Source organism: Typopeltis vanoorti, chromosome 14 (assembly GCF_054136105.1).
Source record: "Typopeltis vanoorti isolate ZY-2024b chromosome 14, IOZ_Tvanoo_1.0, whole genome shotgun sequence".
NCBI lineage: Eukaryota > Metazoa > Arthropoda > Arachnida > Uropygi > Thelyphonidae > Typopeltis > Typopeltis vanoorti.
The window spans coordinates 20,292,596-20,316,287 of record NC_143562.1 but is presented as its reverse complement, the minus strand read 5'-3'; the positions used below and the strand labels follow the sequence as shown (position 1 = coordinate 20,316,287).

The following is a 23,692-nucleotide window of genomic DNA, read 5'->3' as shown; positions in this document are numbered from 1 at the left end:
CTAGTGGCATGCCACAAGGTTCTGTTCTTGGACTGCTACTGTTTAATTTGTTCATTAACAATATAGGAAATAATCTGAGAGGAACTGCTCAGTTATTTGCCGATGATGCAAAGTTGGGTAGAGCAATATTTAATAATAGTTAATACAGATGATGTCAAAATTTTGCAGGATAATTTGGATAAATTAACAGATTGGACAAATGAGAATGGATGTCAGTTTAACGTGGTAAAGTGTAAGGTTATGCATTTTGGAGTGAAAAGATTATCTGCTGTATATGACATTGGTGGAACTGTACTCCTGGAAATTGACAAAGCCAGAGACTTGGGAATGTTAGTGGATAGGGAGTTAAAGTTTAGGGGGTCACATAGCAAAAGGGGCTAAAGCAGCTCATCAGATCACTTGGTTACTGAAGAATACTTTGATGAGCAGAGACAAACAGGTTATTGTTCCCCTTTATCGAGCCTTGATAAGATCCCATCTTGACTACTGCATGCAAATCTGGTCTCCAGGGTCTTTTGGTGATGCAAAGGAGGTGGAGAGGATTCAGAGGCAAGTGACTAAGATGGTAGCAGGTCTATGAAATGAACCTTATGAGAACAGGTTGAAGATCTGTGGGTTACAGAAACTGGTTGATAGGCAGAAAAGGTGTGATATGATTGAGACACAAATTACTGAGGGGTTTTTACAAGATTAATTCAGAAGAAATTTTTCAGGACAGGTGTGTTGGTGGGAGAACTAAGGGCCATCCTTGGAAACGGAGTAAGAGTGAAGTTAGCAAGGGTGTTAGAACTAGATTTTTTGCTTGGAGAGTAGTGAATGAGTGGAATAGGTTGCCTGAGTCTGTTGTGGGTGCCATGACTGTGAATGAGTTTAAAGCAAAGTATGATAGATACCGCGCAAATATTGGATAGTTCATGACATGATGTTTAGACTCATCGGGCCTTCCTCGATGAGTCTAAGGAATCCTTGGAGTTGCCTGTAATAATAACAACAACAACACAGCTTCTGGGAATGTCTCCTGTTCTAACCCCCCCTTTTCCCTATTCTATGAAAAATTTCTTCCACATTAACCCAGTAATAATCATTTACCAACTTAAATGTCTCAATCATATCCCCTTCCTCCTAATCACAAGGCTTTGCAAATTGCATGCCCTCAATCTGTCTTAATATCCCATTACCACCTTACTCAGTCTTCTCTGGACTATTCCAATATAACTTCATGAAAAACAGGGGACCAAATTTGTGCACAATTCTGTTTTATATATATTCATTTGCATAATTTTTTAAAATATTGTAATTTCATGAATGTATTCTCAGAAGTGCATGGCACAGGCTATATATAATTAACTCACACAGTAGTAAACACCATTATAACAAACTACCAAAAAAGTTCTGACTGAAGCCTTGAATGTGTATTATGTGTATGTGTATATATACACATGTGTATTATACGTGTATGTGTATTATATATGTGTGTATTACACTATAACAAACTATCCACAATAATAAACTATTCCTGTGATCCTTATTAGTTTGATGTAGTGTGACAATAGTTTTTAACCATTAGATCTCTATCAGCAATTTTTTTCAAACTTGTGTAAATATATCAATTTCTATAGAAATAGGGGATATTAAAAATTCAACCTTATTTTAAAGCCGAATATACTTAGGCACTTTGGAATTTATAAAATTCTAATTTAGCTTCCACTACTTAAAAAGCACAAGCAATTCCCAGGCATATAAATTTCTAAATGGACAAAATATGTGAAACATAAAAGATATCAAACTATTTTCTAAATATATATATATATATAGAAAATTTATACCATTTTCACATGGTATAAATGGTCACAGCCATTTAACATTCAAAGCTGTAAATGTTCAGCTTTCCCATGCAGAAAAGGTTTCCTATTCCACATGTGTTATCACTTGCATGATCTGTTAAGACAACTGTGAAATCTTTAAAAGTTAATAAAAGAAGAATACTGTATTATAATAGAAAGATGTGATGAAATATTGAATATTGGACCACTGTCACTTCTCAGAACTGCTATTTTTGTTAGTATTTATATGAATAAACAGAATCAGTAACCAAAATTTAACACTGAATAAATGCAATGGCTTTAATATATGATTAAGCAAAGACAGATAAGCACTAAGCCATCTAAGTTTAACGTGTTTGAATAAAAAATATATATTTCTTCTTCGAAAGATACAAAAAATTTGTTTAAGTGATCAGTTTTACATAACATAATAAGTAATGAAAAAAAAATGTAAAGCCACTAACCTCTTTTTTTGTTATCCACTGATATGAACTTTATAATATTATCATGTGAAAAATATTTACATGTCCAAGGTAAAGCTTCAAACATAAGAACAGGCTTATAGAAATAAAGTCCCAAAGAAATATGTGGATTGTACAATATATTCTCCAGTGTATTTTTTACATCCAACTGACTTTCTGAAATAATTAAAAGATTTTATTTATTTATTTTTACAAAATGTATGATAATATACAAGAATTAAGTAAAAAAAAAAAAAATAATAATAATAAATAAAAATTACTCAATCAAAATGTACACACACATACACCCCTCACCTTTCTCTTAATGTTTTAGGCCTAACGACCTGTCATGCTAAGAAATTTGGCTTCATATAAATCCCCAGTGGCAAATTCTCCATGCTTGCTGTGCAAGCTCATTAATTGAGCAAGAAGTAATATTTATTTGTTAATAAATGCATGCATTTATAAGCATTCCATTTAGGCTTTTATTTTTGTAGACAGAAGACGTCTTAAGCTTGCGTGGCAATAATTGAGCTGTGCATTGTGTATCGAAGGCCGACGCTAGTCAAGCTACCTTGGCTTGCTTGGTTGTGGGAGCATCCAGGTCCTCACTTCAGCACCGATTTCATGCATGCCTATAGCCATTTCTGCTCCCTCCACATAATCTCACCCTGTTGCTTAAACACGGGCCATACGCAGTCAAAGTAGCTCTAGCCAGTGAGCTTCAGCCAGCCTTTACAAGTGTGTGTGTTGCTATGGAAAATTAAGTTACAACCAACTTTTTATGACGATGTTATTGACCAGTTTATAAAGAAGAACTGTAAGGTAGAATTTGTATTCAAGTAGCTAAATTGAAAAAGATAGAATATCATTTGTAAAATAAATGTTGTATTTGTATGATTAAATGTACATAAATTTCTAAATACAGGTAAACCTCATATAACGCAGTCTAAAATTGTAGTAACCCTTGTTGAACGCGGTACTTATACAACACGGTCCTGATTAAAACACGGTCTACAAATTGTAGTAACCATTTATCTTTTCATATGTTTTTCACCACGCGACTTAAAAGTCAAATTTTATCTTCATTAAATTTGTGTCTGCCTGTATCCTGGCAGAAATGAGGACAATTTTCAACACAAAAAAAAAAAAAAAAACGGGATTTACCATCTCCCCTTTAACTTAGAAATTAATTTTGTTTTCAATGTTGGTTTTTCCCTTTCGTTGCAGTTTGTGGCCATTACTATAAAAATAATTTTTTACACAAAAAAGCAAGCATCATATTGTATGTAACTCACCAGAAAATAAAATGCTCGGCTTGAGATGAACACACTTATGATATTTAATGCACTTTCTTTGCAGAAACGAGGACAATTTTCAACAATAAACGTTTTATACGGTAAACAATTGAGGTACATGCGTGCTAAAGGGTATTTTCCCTAATGTAAATTCACTACTTATATTGAATACATGCGGGATACAGGCAAACACAAATTTAATGAAGATAAAATTTGATTTTTAAGTCACGTGGTGAAAAACATATGAAAAGATAAATGGTTACTACAATTTGTAGACCGTGTTTTAATCAGGACCGTGTTGTATAAGTACCGCGTTCAACAAGGGTTACTACAATTTTAGACTGCGTTATATGAGGTTTACCTGTATTTAGAAATTTATGTACATTTAATCATACAAATACAACATTTATTTTACAAATGATATTCTATCTTTTTCAATTTAGCTACTTGAATACAAATTCTACCTTACAGTTCTTCTTTATAAACTGGTCAATAACATCGTCATAAAAAGTTGGTTGTAACTTAATTTTCCATAGCAACACACACACTTGTAAAGGCTGGCTGAAGCTCACTGGCTAGAGCTACTTTGACTGCGTATGGCCCGTGTTTAAGCAACAGGGTGAGATTATGTGGAGGGAGCAGAAATGGCTATAGGCATGCATGAAATCGGTGCTGAAGTGAGGACCTGGATGCTCCCACAACCAAGCAAGCCAAGGTAGCTTGACTAGCGTCGGCCTTCGATACACAATGCACAGCTCAATTATTGCCACGCAAGCTTAAGACGTCTTCTGTCTACAAAAATAAAAGCCTAAATGGAATGCTTATAAATGCATGCATTTATTAACAAATAAATATTACTTCTTTCTCAACTGCCAGGAAAGTGCGTTAAATATCATAAGTGTGTTTATCTCCAACTGAGCACTTTATAGTAGTAAAATTAATTTCTCTCGAAGAAAAATATTCAAAATCTTGGATCGGTTGAAAAATGGAGAAAAATCAGGAGTTTTTGCAGGGACTTTGAATTTAAATGAATCAACAATTCGAACAATCAAACAAAATAAACATAAAATTTGAGAAAGTGTTTATTGCAACGGTCAACGATAAGTGCAAAGCGTGTTGCTTGTATATGCAATATTCTAATGGAAAAATGAAGAAATCTCTAATGATTTCGATAGAAGATTGCACCTCAAAAGAAAATTCCTATGGATGAAAATCTTATTAAACAAAAAACTCTTAAAGTTTATAAACATTTATAGTGCAGACCAGGTGTTCAATGCGAATGAATCCGGGTTATATTGGAGAAAAGTGCAAAAACGCACCTTATATTTCGAAAAATGAAAGAGCTCCTGGATCCAAGGTTTCCAAAGACAGAATTACTCTACTGTTTTGTAGTAATGCATCAGGTGATTACATGACAAAACCAGTGTTTATTAACCAATCCCTGTGCTATGAAAGATTAAAATATGCACCATTTTATTTTGCCTAAAACATTTATGAATTATGTGCAATGAAGTTTAAGTACAATTTGTAATTTTTATACTGTGTTGCTTCATAGTTTATGTTTTCTTAACTTACATTAATTACCTGAATTAAGTAAAAATATTTTATTTGTTGGATATGTCATTATTGTTTATATAATTAAAAAAATATATTTCAGAACTTTACTTTTTCTATGTGATCTGAGACTCGCATAACACAATTTATACATGCCATTTCTGTGGAACCTAACATCCACGTTATATGATGGTTACCTGTACATAGTTTTAAATGGTCAGTAATTCATTATGTCGTTAATCAGACTTCAATCGCACCTCTCATTCCCTGAATGATAACAAGAGCAAGCGTGAATTTCAAGACCAGCATTCGCCCCTGTAAACCCTTGAATGTTATGAAAGGACAATTAATATTACCTGCCTAGGCTGCTATGTGCTAATCTGTCAAAGTGTTCTGTGTCTTCTTTAGTTAGTTTGTCTGTTTTGCAAGATGAAATATCTGATTTTCTGGGAGAGAATATCTGTCATTTCCATACGAGTCTAAATCACCTGCAGTTGAAAAAGTCCTTATAAAGTTTCTTCAAATCCTCGAGGAGATTCAGATCCAGATTCTTTTCAACCAAAGGTATCAGTTTCAGCAATATTGATTGAACCACACACAGTGACCTGTGTGTGTCAAAGGGTATTAATGCACATACAGTCACCTGTTATCAAACTATCCTACGTGTTCAACAATACTGACTGAACTACAGAGATACATACAACATACATAAACAAGCATACACAGTAAGTTGCCTATTATCAGATCATCATTCATTTCCTCCCACAATCAACACTTCAGGACTCAGGTCTGAGTTCTGAAGTGATGCAAGATGAATAAGTCTCTTCTTTTTTAAAACATAATTTCCCTCTCTTCACACAAAAGATTGCAGAAGTATCTTGAAAACATAGTAACATCAGTGATAGATCAAGAATTGGCTAAGCTGCAAATTCAACATATAAGGCAACGAAAGTGGTAGACACTTTCGTTGCCTTATATGTCACTTCAACCTACCAATAAGCAAGGCAGTTGTGTGACATATAAGGCAACGAAAGTGTCTACCGCTTAGGTTTTTTTCCCAAGGTGATTTCCTAGAGGGAATGGGGAAGAGATTAAAGGATTAACAGTAATTTCTTGAAAATAAACTTCAAAACCCAGAGTCCTTTCTTTCTTGGAATAAATGAACAAAAGGATAGGACAAAGATTTTCAAAAATTCTTAGAAAAAATTTTCTTTTTTCAATATTGAAAAATGGTGTTTGAACATGACACTATATCTGGTGCTACAATAAAACTTCTTTTTTATTTTGCATGCATTCACATAGTTTGGGTCTCTTGGTCTACTCACTGGGCTTAGATACAACTTGGCTGCATCCTCTACTATAACCTTGACTCCTTCCCAGAACATTTCAGGTGAATTCTCCTTGCTAGTCTCCAAAGATCATTCAACCATGTTATGTGTCTTCTGTGAACCCACTAGGGATTACTCTGACCTCCAGTCTAGTAAGAAGAGCCTGATTTGAAATATTTTGGAATCTCAGTCTTACATTGGTTCTTAGTAGCTAATGGTCAGTACCACACTCTTCTCCAGGACAAGTGTGCACATCAAGGATGTGCACACATCTTAGAGAATTGTTTTCCACCAGAGGAAAGCTAAGATATAATCAGTCTGGTACCTTGTCCTATCGATATTAGATGTACAAGTATAGGTCTGTCATGGATGTTTTTGGAAACAGGTATTAGCAATGATTAATCTGTTAGCATGGACAAATTTTAATAGTTTTTCACCATGCGTATTACATTAACCCAGACCAAACATGCCACACTTAGGCCTGACTTTCCCACTTTTGCATTTATTTATTTATTCTTATGGCAAAAGGAATACAAAACAGCTGCAGGTCAATGTCCAGTCTGGAAAGCCAATCCAAGGCTTCATCCTCACTTTGCAGATGTCCTGTAGGCCACCAATGTGAAATTGGTGCCTTGAGCAGTCATTCACAATATGAGAAATCGAGCAATGGGAGAACAATCACAATAAGGGTGGTCTAACAGCCTCCACTTATATAGTAGGTAGCTATATTTGCCCTGGTTAGTTCTGATCCTGTTGCTATATGACCAAATCTTACTAGGAAGAGAAAAACCAGGCTACAGAGCACATGGATCTTCTACCAGGAAACCGTTTCTTGGGAGATTGTTGGACCAGCATTCTCTCCACATGTCAGGTGTTGATGGCAGGGCAGCTGAAGAGAGTTTGTCCATGGACCAGAAAGGCTGTGTAGATTTTAGGCAAAGACTAGGTGGATTTATGAGAGTCTGGTGCAGGGGCAGGTTGCTCATTGCTTTATTAAATTCTTTAATTGAGGCTTGCCTTCTCCATATGTTTAGTGAAGCAATGTAAATAGGACAGACAGTCAGGAAAGAGGGCTGCTTCTCACTGTCCCACTAATTGTGAGCATAGTAGAGTTTAGCTGGGTGTCTACAATGTTAGTGTGAGCACTTCTTTCCCAGACAGAGGAACATATTCTGCTGCAGAGAATGCGAGGGCTAGTGCTGACAACCTTAGGACTTCGGCACCATAACCACAGGTTGTTCCAGCAAGCTTTGAAATGATATTGTTTCTTATTTTAATTTTGTTGGACAGGTTGGTGATGTGCCTTTTACAGGTCAGGCTTCTGCCCAGGCTCACTCCAAAGTATTTTTCCACAGAAAGAAAGGTTCAGGTGTCGAATCGCCTCTGCATTGTTCAGATGAGTGAAATACTGTGGACACAGTTTATGTTGGATTTGGCTTCACGTACCACCACTGCTTGAAGTACTCTTCCAGGATGTTCAGGTCTGTGTTCAAGGTTGATTCCAGGTTGGCAAAGGAGGTAGACTGATGTAGAATCACTAGGTCATCAGTGTACATATACTTGCTTGAGCTGGTATGTGGTAAGTAGTACATGTTAAAGAGTAAAGGGGCTAACAGAGAGCCCTGTGGGAGACCATTGTGAAGGAATCTGGGCCTGCTCTTTTTTTTTCCACCAATATAAACCTGGATCTTTCTGTTGGAGAGAAAGTATTCAAAAAGCTGGAAACTTTTTTGCACCCCTTATAATATTTCCTAGCTTTAGGAGGAGGCTTCTGATCCAAACTGTGTCATAAGCAGTTTGATTGTGTTGAAAGTGGCTCCAGATTTAAGTTTCTTCTGGAAGCCTGCTTCAATCTGTGTTGTCAGAAGTTGCTGTTCTTCTTCTTCCCGGCCTGAAGCCAGTTTGTTCAATCGGGAGTGCATTTTTGATGAGTGGTGAAATTCTTTTAAGGAATATTCTTTCAAAGATCTTAAAGGTGGAGCAAAGCAAGGATAGGTTGTAGATTTTTGACATCATTTGAATTTTTTCTTGGTTTGGGCACAGCAATTATTTTGGCTTTCCACCACAGATTTGGTAGTTTTCCAATCATTATAATTTTTGAGAAAAGGGCAGCCAGCCATGTTTGGCCTTGTTGACCGAGATGTTTTAGAAATTTGGGAAGGATACCATCCACTCCTGCAGCCTTTCCCTTCTTGGTGAGTTTTAAGGCTACTTGTACTTCTTTCCGAGATACCGGGTGTTCAAGTTCAGGAAGCTCAAGGCCCATCTTCAGGATTTGACTGATGGAAGATTGCACGGTAATTTTTCTGATAGAACTGGGATGTATCTTGGAGGTTTTCAATAAATGATTAGCCATTTGATCAGGAGTTATCTCTGTTGTTTTGTGTGTTGCTAGTTCTACCCCACCTAATTTTCTCAGAAGTGACCAGCTTTTCCGGCTAGATGTGGTGAAATCGAGTTCATTGATGGCTGAGATCCATCTTTCCTTTCTGTTTTTATCCAGAGTTGCTATGAGCTCCGTAGAAACAGTTGGGTCTTCAGTCTCTTCATATTTTTGGCTAAAAGTTTCTCAGTTTCTCTACTCTAGCATGGGATGTATTGTTTTCTGTAGCCTCTAGGAATAGAGGCTTTGGCTACAGTTTTGATTAGTTTAACAAATCTTGGACTTTTGCATTAAAGTCCCCTAAGATGAAAATCACATCCCCCCTTGTAACAGATAGACCAAGGCTGATGCTAACTCCCTGGAACATTTCCTTAAGACACGTGATTATATCATTAAGTGCTATTGCATTTATTACACTCCTCGTATACCTCTTGCTTGCTCACCATTGTCTTCTTTCATTTCATTCTCTACACTTGAGCTTCTGATTTCACACTAAGGATGAAACATGTTGATGAACACCAAAAACCTCAATTATGTCCTCTGTAATAACAGTCACCAATTTCCCACTTTCATCCATTAACAGCATCTTAACATAATCATTGTTTTTTCCTCATTCTTCCCACATATTGAAAATTCACAACGGATTTTCATGGCCTGATTTGCTAATTTTTTCCAGATTTCATGCTTAATCCCCTCATTCATTCATTTTACATCTACCTTATTAAAATTTGGAATATATGAGGGTGGTCTGAAAAGTTCTTGGCCTCGACCATAGATGGCAACACTATCTGCAAGATTTTTTTTTAAGTTGGTACATCTGTCATAAGCATGTGAAATTGCAAGTGATTCTATCAAGTAGTTTTATACAGCTGTCCAAAACAAAAGTGTTATCTGTATCCGTTGAAATGGATAAAATTGAGTATCGTGTGGTTATAAAATTCTTTGTAAAAGAAGGTTTAATGGCATGTTTAAACATGGCCATACCAGCCTTACTGATAATTAACGTGAAGCACATCCAAAAATTATAACAATGTCAAAAATCATTAATCGGGCACATGATCCCCTCATGAATGTGTTTAGCGAATCTGATTTAATCAAGGAGAGTGTCACAAAAAAATAACTACTAACTTAAAATATAATCATCTACAAAACATTATAAGATTGATTTATTTAGTCTTTAGAACTTGTCAGGAAGAGATTTTTTTATATAAGTATCATCATTTATTATTATACACCTTATTGACACACACATTACTATAATTTGCAGTCTGTGATTATGAGACTTAGTTGAATGAGGCGGGCTAATCCCACCTACTTCGAAACTCAAACACACTAAAATTATCCAATAGTTATCAGTGCACTTGGTACAATTTCTATCCTTACTATTTACAAGACTTTAACATTAACGAAGGGACCCTATACGATCTACAAAAATATTATTGTTATGTTTTTTAACACAACAACACCTCTTTATACAAATTACTGAATAAATACATTGTTGATAGACTTATTTGTTTTTTCGAATAGCATTTCTACTGTCTTTCTCAAAGCTGCTGCTGCTGCTGAGCTTATCTGAGTAATATAGTAGGTGGCAGTGTTTTGTGATTTTATTTCAGTAACCAGTGTGAGCCATGTATATTATTATTATTATTAAACAAGACCTCATGGAGTCAAAGACTCATCTAGGAGGTCCTTTTATCTCACACACATCTCATCATACCGGGTCTTAAACACATTCAAACTCCTTGCAGACACCACACTCTCAGGCAAGGCATTCTAATCATTCACAACTCTGCATGAAAAAAACCTGCCTCTCACTCCCCTACTCACACCCTCTTTATACAGTTTCCAGGGATGACCTCTGGTTCTCCCCAATCTCCCACTATTCTCTGTAGAACTTCTCCACCATTGATCCTATAACAACCCCTTACCAACTTGTAGGTCTCTATCATATCTCCCCTCTTCCTTCTCTCCACTAGACTCTGCAAATTACATCTTTTCAATCTTTCCTCATACTCGACATTCCAGAGGTCAGAAACTAGCTTAGTCAGTCGCCTTTGGACCCTTTCCAACATCTCTTCATCCTTCTGAAAACCAGATGACCAAATCTGGGCACAATAGTCCATGTGTGGCCTAATCAAAGCCTTATACAATGGAACAAGAATCTCCCTACTTCTACACGTCAGTGTCCTCCTCATCATTCCCAGAAGTCTTTGTGTTGACTTCACAATTTTGGCGATGTGTCCCCTAAATTTTTGATCCTTATCCACTATCACTCCCAGATCTCTTATTTCCTCTACTTCCAACAATATATTCTCACCAAGCATAAATTCTGCATCCCATCTTTGTTTTCCAAATTTTAAAACCTTACATTTTGCAACATTGAACTCACATCCCCATTTGCTTGCCCAATCACTCAATTTATTCAAGTCTTCTTGCAAGGCCACAACATCTTCACTACTCTTTATGGTTCGTCCCAACTTTGCATCATCTGCAAACAACTGAATATCTCCATCCAAATCTTCGCCAATATCATTAATATACAAGTTAAATAGTAATGGCCCTAAAACAGATCCCTGAGGCACTCCACTAGTGACTTTCTTTTTCCTGGATATTGCACCCCCATACACAACTTGTTGATACCTATCAGATAGCCAGTCTCCAATCCAATGCACTAATCTAATATCCAACCCCATCTGCTCTAGTTTGACTGTCAACTTATCATGAGGTACTCTATCAAAAGCTTTTGCAAAATCCAAGTATATTACTGTGTATCCTTCTCCTCTGTCCAAGGAAGCAGTCACTTTATTGTAATAAGTAAGTAGATTACTAAAACATGACCTCCCTTTAGCAAATCCATGCTGTCCATCAAAGATTATACCATTGTTGTCAACCCAACTCTGGATCCTAGTTCTCACAAGCTTCTCCAACAACTTAATCACAACACCTGACACACAGATAGGCCTATGGTTTGATGCTTGAGTTCGATCACCTCCTTTATGAAGTGGCACAATCTTGCCCTCCTTCCACTCTTTAGAGACTTGACCAAGTGCAAGACTTGTATTAAAAAAATATGTCAAGGCAGGTGTCAACTCTCTGGCACATTCCTTCAGAATACGCGGTGATATATTATCAAGTCCCACAGCCATATTTACATCTACTTTACTCAACTCCCCAAACACCTCTTGCTCACTTACAGTCAGTCTCTCCTCCCCATCATCAACTGCTCTTAATCTCTCCATGAAGTCACATTCACAAGATTGAAAGATCTTTATGAACTGCTCATTAAGCATCTCCACCACACATTCTGCAACAGCTGTCTTTATACCATTTCCTCCAATCAATGTCATCCTTCCATAATCATTCTTTCTTTTGCTGGCTACATATCGAAAGAACTCCCTAGGATTCTTTTTAGCTTCATTAGCTAACTGCTGTTCATACCTCTCTTTAGCTACTCTCACCAACCAAGTCACTCTCCTTGCCTGGTCTTTGTAGAACTCATGAAATTGGTTACTTCCACTTCTCTTATGCTGCCTCCACAATGCCCTTTTTCTCTGTATTGCATGCTTAATCTCTTTATTCATCCATCTCACACCTAACTTATTTAACCTTCTCACCCGTGGTATACATTTAGACATTGCATCCACTAAATATTTTTTGAAAATCCCCCAAGCTGCATTGATCTCTTTTCCAACTAACTCCTCATTCCATGCTACACCTGCAAGCTGTCTCCTGAGCTCTTCATAATCACCCCCCTTGTAGTTCCACATATACCCTTTTTTCACAGGGTCCTTGCACTGCTGGCAACCACCCAAGTAATCACCTCATGGTCACTTTCACCAATTGGTGGATGATTTGATACCTCATTGATAATTACATCCTCCGATGAGATGACCAAATCCAAGACCCTTAATCCTCGTGCCCTCTGTTACATACTGTCTGAGGTAGTTATCCCTCAAAAACTCAAGAAACTCATTTTCTTTACTTCCAGTTGCTATCTCTTCATTCCAGTCTATATTGCCATAATTAAAATCACCCATAATGATCACCCTTTTCTTATTTGCTTGGCTTATTTGACTATACACTTCACTATCACCACCATCCACATTACCAGGTCTATAACAACATCCCACCAAGTATTTGATTCTATTCACCTCTATCTCACACCATACTGCCTCAAAACCACTGGCCCCATTTCCCTCTTGCATCTCTACCTTGTATGGACATAACTCTTTCTCTATCATCAATAGCACTCCCCCTCCCTTTTTACCCCTTCTATCCTCACGAAACACATCATACCTTTCCATCTCTATTCCTGTCAGGATGTCATCCTCATCTAACCATGTCTCACTTATTCCGACAATCTCTGGGTGCGCAGACGCAATTAGTGCAACCATTTCATCTGCCTTGTTTCTTATACTTCTAGCATTGGTATACAAACACAACAACTCATTTCTGGATCTACAGCTAGTTCCACTGATACCACTCACTCGATGTGATCTCTCCATGCTGGACTGGGGCCATTTCCCTTTCTGCTTCTTCATTTTAGAACCCTTTGCAATTCCATCTGTTTCCTTTTGATCCCTGATCATCCCATTACTTTCCTGCCTACACATTCTCTCACCTCCTCTTGGAGCATCCACCTTTCTCACGCTGTGTATCCCTGTCCACCCTGAGCCTCCCCGTTTCCCTGCTCCTCTTGCACACCCATTCTCTCATTTTCTATACTCATACCACTCACTTCCCCATTCATTTCCACTCCTTCAATCTCTCCTGTCTTACTCTCCTGCTCTTCCACATCACTCCCCTCTCGATATGATTCATTCTCTCTATTCACTTCTCTACCTTCCAGCAGCAGTCTCTCCAAGCGACTCACACCATAACCACTCAAATGCAGTCCATCGCTCCCATACAGCTCACTTCATCCCTCAAACTCATTCCACACATTAACAAACTGTACTCCCATCTCCTCACACATTTCAGCCAGAATATCATTCATAATCCTTGCTCTCCGCCTCATTTCACCACAATCATACCTAGGCAACACACTGACCACCCTTCCTGTCACACTATTCTCCTTTATCTTTCCAAGCAGTCTCCTGACATTCATTTTGACATGCTCTTTGTTCTCTCTCAAATCATTCGTACCAATTAATACAATTAACTCTTTTGCTCGTTCCCGCCTTATATTCAATGCCTCAATCACTCTACTCATTTTACCGCCTGGAAAACATACCTTGTGCATTTTATCCTCTAGCACACCTTTAATAATGGAGTCGCCATACAACGCCACTCGTTCATCTTTTGTTAACTCTTTCATGCCATCATGATTTATTTTAATAGTTTTGACCTGAATTCTCTTAATTTCATTCCGCATCCATTTCATTTCTTGCTTCATCCAATCCAATTCAGCTTCTGAACCTCGCGACACATTCACTCTATCATTAAATCTTTCTAACTTTCTAACTCTCGACCCTCTCTTCTCACTTTCCCTCTCATTCATCCTTCTTTGTTTCCGTACTTTCGGTCCAACATACGTCCAACTTTCACTATCATTCTTCTCACTTTCACTCTCACATATCTTTCTTTGTTTCCGTACTTTCGGACTAACATGCGTCCAACTTTCGCTATCATTCTTCTCACTTTTACTGTCATTCATCCTTCTTTGGTTCAGTACTTTCGTTCCAACATGAGTCCAACATTCGCCATCAGTCATTCTTTTTTCACTATCATTCATTCTTTCGATTTTTTTTACTTGCAAGATTTATCTTTTTATATATATCTTCTTTTGAAACATATATGAGGATACACCCCCCCCCCCCGCCAAATATATATATATACTAGGATGGTCTGAAAAGTTCTTGGCCTCAACCATAGATAGCAACACCATCGACAAATTTTTTTTTTTTCTAAGTTAGTACATCTGTCATAAGCATCCATGTGAAACTGCAAGTCATGCTATCAAGCAGTTTGTTTCATGCAGCTGTCTGAAGCAAAAGTTTAGTCTGTATCCCTTGAAATGGATAAAATTCAGTATCGTGTGGTTATAAAATTCTTTGTAAAAGAAGGTTTAACAGCAAAAGAACTTCATTAAAAGTTCTTAAAAGTTTATGGGCACTCTTCTCCTTCGTTTTCAACAATTTAGAAATGGACTGCAGAGTCTAAACGTGGCCATACCAGCCTTCAAGATGATCCACATGAAGGACGTCCAAAAAGTGTAACAACACCAGAAATCATTGATCAAGTGCATGATATGGTATTGGCTGATTGGTGAGTCAAAGTGCGTGAAATTGCTGAGACTATAGGCATTTCAAAAGAACGTGTAAGGTATATTTTGCATGAAGAATTGCATATGAAAAAGCTTTGTTCAAGATGGGTTCGCGCTTGCTCATAGCAGATCAAAAACGCACTCACATGAAAATCTTTGAACAGTGCTTGGAGCATTTCAACAAGAATAAAACTGATTTTGTGCATTGATTTATTACTATGAATAAGAACATGGATTCACCATTACACACCAGAATCCAAACAGCTGTCAAAACAGTGTACAGAAGCCTGTTGTTCAGTGCAAAAGAAGACAAAGTCAGTTCGATCAGCAGATAAGGTCATGGCATTGGTGTTTTGGAATGCTAAAGGCATTTTGTTTATTAATTATCTTGAAAAGGGTAAAACAATAACTGGGGAATATTATTTCGATCTTTTATCCAGATTAGACGAAAAAGTTCGTGAGAAAAGACCCGGTTTGCAGAAGAAAAAAAAACATCTCTCATCAAGATAATGCACCTGCCCACAAAAGTGTTTTGGCAATGAGAAAATTAAAGGATCTGCACTATGAATTATTATTATTATTATTATTATTAGCGTGACACCTCCAAGAAGTCCAAAGACTCATTGCAGGAGGACATAGTGGGAGATCAGGGGAGAACCAGAAGTCATCCCTGGAAGCTGTATAAGAAGGGTGTGAGAAGCAGATTTTTTTGCATGCAGATATGTGAATGAATGGAATGCCTTTCCTGAGAGTGTGATGTCTGCAGAGAATTTGAGTGCATTTAAGGCACGGTATGATGAGCTGTGTATATGACAAAGGGACCTCCTAGATGAGTTTTGATTCCATGGGGTCTTGAGATGATAATAATAATAAGTACTTTCTTCAAACATGTAACTCCAAAACCAGTCAAATGTAGTTCATCAGGCATATATAAGTCCTTTCATCCATCAAATTCACTCCATACATCTATTAACTGTACATCGTTCCTCCTGCACAATCTTCTTATTGACTCATTAGCAATTATCACTCTTTTTTTCTCAACTCTGTCCTATCATACCAGCAGCAGACTCACTCTTCATTTTTGCTGCTTTCAAATATCCTCTCTTATTGCATGTTTATTCCCCTTCAAATCATTTGTTTTTGTCAAAATAATCAACTAATTTTTTTTTGCTTCTCCTTTCTGCAAACTAACTACTTCAGTAACATCCTTGATCTTTGCACCTTGGAAACTTGCTTTCATCACTTTTGCATTAAGTATACCTCTTATCATCGAATCTCCATACAATACCTTATTTCCAATTTCTTACACCTTCATACTCTCCTCATTAACTTTTTCTTTCATTCTCCCACCTGTTGTACCACACAACAATCTTTTCTCCAGTCAGTATAACTTCTACTTTCGGCTGTGAAGGATACCACATAAGCATGCTATTTCACTCATTATCCACATTACTTACAGCCACTTCTTCAATTCTCTCATTCATATTTCACTACTTCTACATTCTCCAGAACATTTCTGCTATCTTTCCTTATATTGTTAATATTTGTCACTTTATTTACCACTTTCGACATGACTCGCATTTCTTGCACACAAATCACTTACCATACACTCTCTCTCTCTCTTTCATACCATAACCCATTCACTCTTGGCATTTAATATAGAACATACACTACATCACACAAAATTCATCATGCTGAACTCGGTGAACAAGGAAGCTTTGGCCACCATTTTCCTTGTATGCATCAGTGCCATGAAAAAATGCTTACTAAACAATATCCCATATTATATTTTACATATACACTCAACTTTACAGTTTAAAGTAAGTAAGATATAACCAAAAATAATCATTAAAATTACTAATATTCACTAAAATAAAAGACTTATCTGTAGGACATGTGTGATGCAACTTGTAATATGCACTATACCTTAATCCATTTTTAATTCGGCAATTCAGACAAAATGGCTGGTAAGAAAATGCAAATCACACAGACTATGAGAAAAGAATTGGTCACCCAACTCTGGCAAACAGTTTACAAGGAAACAACATACTTGGCTATTAATAGATAACTAGGCTTGATATATCAAATAGAAGATGACAAGATAATGATGGCAAAAATCCAAGGTTAGCTCACTGCAAAACTGATGCTGCAACTTTTGTGTGAAATTAGATTTATTATTCATTATTTTTTTTACATGTGAAACATTCTTACCCAAAATTTCTTTAAATGTACCTTCTATTTCTAGTAAAACTGGTGCTGGTATTGTTGTTATTACAATATCAAAGTCGTCCACTAGTCCTTTATCATCTTTCACACTCAACTCTTGAGATTTGTTATTGATATTAATGGCTTTTGCTTCTCTGTTAAGATGCATTTCACAATCTAAAGCAGAATGACAAAAAATGTAAATTAGTTGATGCTAAGAGTTAATGAAAGAGTTATCCTTGCGATATGTATGATGCTATGCATTAAGGGAAGGGCCACTACCCAGACCGGTTTCGACCTTTATTGAGGTCTCGTCAGTGGGAGCCAGGCCCAGAAATGGAGATACTAAGGCAGAAGCAATGAAGAGGTCATCTTTACCTATACGAGTTGCCAAAAGGTTTATTTTCCATCTGGTTAGACTATAATAAATTTAGTTTAATCCTTTATCCAAGTGTTAGCAAACAAAGTTTGCACCTGAAGATACTTCAGGACTGAAGTATCTTCATTCTGATCCCTTAATGCATAGCATTATACATATCTGCAAGGAGATGTACTTTGCATTATGGGAGCTACTGAGACAGGGGTGATGATAGCTTGGTCCACCTTTGCTACGAGTTGCCTCAGTCCTGAAGTATCTTCAGGCGCAAACTTTGTTTGCTAACACTTGGATAAAGGATTAAACTAAATTTATTACTGCTTTCTTTAGAACTACACCCACTGTCCAAAAAGAAACCAAACTTTTAATAGAAAATAAAACACAGGCCAATTATAATTATTCAAATCATTTATTTCAATCAATATATTCTCCCTCAGCTTTGATACAGTGTTTGGCATGGTCAATTAATTCATTAAATGAGTTTTTTATATTGGTTTTTGGGATACTGTTGAGGGTTGTGGTTACTGCTGCTTGAACATTTTCCATGGTGTCTAATCGCTTTCCTTTCATCGGCAAATGAAGTCGGGAGAAGAGAAAAAAGTCACAGGCCGCTAAATCAGGTGATACGGCGAGTGATCCAACACACAAACTTGGTTTTTGCTCAAAAACTGACTCACAATGTTGGAATGATGAGATGGTGCATTATCGTGCAAAAGTGACCAGCTGCGTGCATCACAATATTCATGCCATATGTGACGAATTCTCACTATCAATTGCTTCAAAACTTAAAGATAAAACTCACCATTGACCGTTTGGCTAGTAGAATGAATTCTTTGTAGATAATGCCCTTGGAATCGTAGAAACAAATCAGCATCGTCTTTACTTTTGACTTCTCCAAGCGACTTTTTTCAGATGCCCCTCTTCTGGTGGTCTCCACTCAGCACTCTGGTGCTTTGTTTTGGGCTCATATTCAAAATACTACGTTTAATCACCAGTAATGATCGTTTCAGGGAAGTTTGAGTCCTTACAAGTGGTTTTAATGTGGTCCTTGCAGTGTTCAATTCGATATATTTTTTGGTCATCGGTCAACTTGTGGCGAACAAATCGTGAATTCAATTTACGAAGGCCCAAACTCTCGGTCAAAGTGTTGTGCACAGTTGATTTTGGAATCCCCAATTCATCTTCAATCAATCTCACAGATGATTCCAGATTTTCTTTAATGAAATCACACACTTTTTGGATGTTAACTTCACTCAGTCCAGTTTTTGGACGGCTCGGCTTTTCGTCGTCCTCGAGTCTCACAACCACTTTGAAATCGCTTAAACCACTCATAAACTTCAGTATGGGATAAGCATTCATCACCGTATGCTTTTTGAAGCATTTGATGAGTTTCGGTAAAACGTTTACCAAGTTTAAAACAAAAGTCAATCACAACTCTCTGTTTGAAACTCATTTTTCCACCGTTCATCAAAACACTGTCACTTTTGGCACTACAGTATAACTCGGCTTCTAATGAAACAAATGTCAAACAGCTGACACAACACTAGTAAAGATGGCTGCTTTCGACAACAAAAAGATACAACAGGTGGCGCCACTAGTTTCTTCTATTTTCAAAAAGTTCGGTTTCTTTTTGGCCTGAGAGCGTATACAGTAAAATGCACCATTCATATAATGCATAACATGAAAAGAGAAGAGAAGGCCAAATCAGATATCACTGTGAGACAAAAGTCATATTGCATGTTGTTTATGTACTAATGTGTATAAAACAAAGATGCGTAAAGCATGAATAATTAAGGGTTGTTTATCTTTAACTGATATTGAAGCAGCTGAGGCTTTAATGTATTGTCTTATATTAAATTTTACCTTATTGACTCTTTTTCTTAATGCATATTGTATTTACTTGTTGTATTTTTGGTGTTTCGATTTTTGTTTACCATGCATTGCATAAGTCAGTATTGGTGGGATCCGACTTATATATTCTCTTTTGTTATCTTTATCTTTCCATATAGCTGAATTTAGACATCCTAATATTATTATTTGCAGGAGGTACACACTATTACAAAGCCCATTGAACTGTGCTTTAAACTCATGAAATGTATCTGCATAGACCACAATGTCATACAATGGATTCCATTCACCAACCACTCTCCATGCTTCCTCCTTATACAACTTCTGGAGATGTCCACTTGTTCTACCCTTCTCTCCTTCTATGAAAAATTTCTTTCACATTAATCCGGTAACAACCCTTTACCAACTTAAATGTCTCAATCATATATCCTCTCTTCTTCCTATTCACTTTAGAGATTATTCTTTCACTTCATCCTGTGTTAAATTTCAATTGTTCACAGTTATTTGTAGGTATTAAAATTTCATTACTTGTCCTAATATTTTTCCATTTAGTTCTAATTTATATTTTTTTATGGTGCTCCCACTCATGAAATGTCATACAATGTTTTTGTAAACCTATATATAGTACATTCGTACCATAGGTGGGTTAAGGAATTTATTCTTTTTTTCTTCTATTTTTATTAATTTTGTATTTTTTGTATTTTATTTATTTTTTACACATCCTAATAAAACACAGTCAGCAAACCCTGCCTTAAGAGACCAAACATGGAACTTTTTCATGCTACTGCAGGTTTCCAATAAGCAGGGAGTGGTCTCACATCAGGCAATGGAAGTCATCTTATTGGTTCTTTTGCAATTATCTTGTTTTTTTTCTTTCTCTGTAAAGAAAAAACTTTTTTTTCTAAAAGCAGACTGAAGTTTAGAGGACATATTACAAGTGTTGCAAAGGCTGCACATTGTAGTGCTGCTATGATAAGAAGTACTCTAACATGTTGAAATAAGGAAGTGGTTGTGTCACTGTATAAATCACTGTCAAACCTCACTTGGACTACTGTGCTCAAATCTGGTCACCTGGTTTTCAGTGTGTGGAAACATTGGGGAGGGTCCAGAGATGAGCGAGTGATTCCAAAGTCCTGATATTGTCAACATCAGGACTTTGGAATGCTGGTTATGGAGAGGGAGGGATTGAAGAAATGTGGATTGCAGAGTTTGGTGGATAGGAGGAAAATAGGTGATATAATAGAGACATTTAAGTTAGTGAGAAGAGTTTATCAAATTAATTCAGATGGGATTATAAAAAGAGCAGAAGGCAGGAGAGGAAAAACCAGAGGGCCATCCCTAGAAGTTATGTAAGAGCATGATGAAGGGGGGGGTGAGAAGTAGATTTTTTAGATAGAGAAATGTCAGTGAATGGAATGCATTACCAGAATGTGCTGCTAATGCAAGGAATGTTAAGAATTTTAAGATTTAGTAGATGATAAATATGTTGTCAGTTGAATGACCCAATAATCATGATTTTGTATTATGAGATACTAAGTCAAATGATGTGAAGTCAACAACTTCTATATACAAGGAAACTAGTCATGAACGTATGTCACACTTATGCTTGGGTATTGGATTAAAACAAGAATATAATTTCTTGTCAAGTATAATAATGAAATGTGGAATCCCAAAGTGTATCTCAAAGACAGTACTATCTAATAAGTAAACAAAAAATCTTCATTCCTCCTATATACTATGTTCTGTAATTGTAAATAATACTATACTGAACAGTAGTAAACTATACTGAACAGTGGTAAAATATATGGTGATTCTATGATTAAGGGTATGGAGAGTGGTATGCATGAGGAGTGCTTGGCTGATGGTACAATAGAAAGAGTGGCTTTAGCAATAAAGAGAGGGCATGAAACAGACAAGATGATAGTTATGGTGGGTACGAATGACCTGAGAGGTAGTATAAATCGGGTAGGAAAAGATTTAAGAACATTATTAGATATTGTGAAGAGGAAAAGTGTCAATGGGAGAATAGTGTGTGTGCTGCCTCGTTTTGACAATTACGAGTTAAGTAGACGAGCAATGATAATGAATGATATGATTGCAAGAATGTGCAGAAAAAGAGGTCTGGAGTTTGTTGATGTTTGGAGTGTGTTTGAAGGAAAAAGGCAGTTGTATGCTAGAGATGGACTGCATCTTAACATGGAAGGACATAAGAGATTGAAGAAGTTATTGTTTTCTGAACAGGTTGAAGTTATTGGGCAGGGAAACTAATATTGAAAAGGTTGAGTGTAAGAGAGAGAAACTTTAGCACTGATTGTGTATTTATTGATCCTTACAGGCAGAATAAATTGCAGAAGAGAGGGGGAAAAAATCGGCATAGGACTACGGTAGTTAGTGACTTATATATCAGTTCTAAAGCCGGTACAAGATCTAGAGGGAATCTGCAATTTTTGTATACCAATGCTAGAAGCATTAGAAATAAGAGAGAAGAATTTTTGGCATTAGTCAGTGAAATCTCACCAAAAGTTGTAGGCATTAGTGAAACTTGGCTGTCAGCAGAAGATGTGGTCACTGGAATTGAATGTGATGGGTACAGTATTTTCAGGGAGGATAGAGAAGATAGAACAGGAGGAGGAGTACTGTTGATGATAGCTGATGTGTTGCAGCCAAAGAAAGTAGTATATCATGATGATAGACATGTGAATGAGAGTTCATTTGAGGCAGTCTGGTGCGAAATAGTGACCAACGCAACCAAATATACAGTTGGATGCTGCTATAGGCCAGGGAGTACAGGGGGAGATATTGAATTCATGCATCAGCAACTTAGTGCAATGAGTGAAGGCTTAGTGATTATTATGGGGGATTTTAATTATGGTGATATCAATTGGAAGGAGGAAATATCACGTAGCAAAAAGGAAATGGAGTTCATACATCTGCTACGAGATAATTACTTGAAACAGCACGTAACTGAAGGGACACGTGGTGTGAGAGTGTTGGACCTGGTTATTGGTTCAGAGGTTATGTGCATAAGTAAGGTGACCTCGTTACCTCCAGTTGGTGAAAGCGATCATGTGGTATTGACTTGGAAGGTTGCAAAATCTGTGGATTTTTCTATTAAGAAGGGGTATGTACGAAACTACAGGTTAGGCAATTATAACAAGCTTCGGAGTGAGCTTGCAGCCATCCCATGGCAGAACATATTGCAAGGGAAAGATGTTAGCAGTGCTTGGGATAAAATCAGTGGGTATCTGAGGAAAGCAATATCAGATTGTGTCCCCATGGTCAGGAGGTCAAACAAGGCAGGCATTAGATGGATGAGCAGTAGTATCAAGCTTGAACTACAAAAAAAGAAAATGTTATGGAGAATTTACAAGGAGAAGGGCGATCAGGATACCCATGAGCAGTACAAGGCTCAAGCTAGGAAGGTTACCAGCATAGTAAGAAAAGCTAAATCAGATTATGAGAAGACCTTAGCCAAAGAGATCAAGGGTAATCCCAAAGAGTTCTTCCGCTATGTGGCAAGTAAGAGGAAGAATGACTTCGGAAGGATAACCTTAGTGGGTGCTGATGGTATTGAGGTGACAAAATCAGATGTAATAGTCGAGTTACTGAGTGATCACTTCTCAAAAGTCTATCACCCAAGTGAGGATATCTCTATACCTATAGCAATACCTAATGTGAGAATTGAAGCTAAAGAATCAGAGGTATTAAATATATTGCGAAACTTAAATGCAAACACTGCGGTAGGCTTAGATGGAATATCAGCTCGGGTGTTGCGTGAATGTGCAAATGAATTGTCAACCCCTCTTACCTGGATATTTAATTTAAGTTTGAACTCTGGTATGGTCCCTAGGGAGTGGAAGTTAGGCAAAGTGGTTCCTTTGCATAAGGGTGGCTCTAAAACTGCAGTATTGAATTACAGACCAATCACCATCTCAGGAGTAGTGGTAAAAGTATTGGAAAAGTTGGTTAAAGACAAAATTCAAGAATGGGTGGATCAGGATATGATACTCTATAGAGGCCAACATGGTTTTGTTAAAGGTAGATCCTGCCTTAGCAATCTATTAACTATCCATAATAGAATAATATCAGAGTTGGACAAAGGAACTGGCTACACAGTGGTACTTCTGGATTTTGCTAAGGCTTTTGAC

The 23,692-nt window shown here is 37.0% G+C and overlaps 1 protein-coding gene across 3 annotated transcripts in view; it reads right to left on the bottom strand.

Moving 5' to 3' along the window:
- Window positions 1-23,692, bottom strand: part of LOC150099282 (renalase-like) — a 108,450-nt gene that overhangs the window by 25,568 nt on the left and 59,190 nt on the right. For 2 of the 3 annotated variants that reach the window (XM_090404227.1, XM_090404228.1), the window contains exons 4-5: window positions 17,327-17,497; window positions 2,288-2,461 (exon numbers count right to left, since the gene is read on the bottom strand). In XM_090404227.1, the coding sequence (XP_090260353.1) occupies window positions 2,288-2,461; window positions 17,327-17,497 (345 nt within the window). The remainder of the gene's footprint in view (window positions 1-2,287; window positions 2,462-17,326; window positions 17,498-23,692) is intronic. The other variant, XM_090404229.1, reaches the window with a different exon arrangement.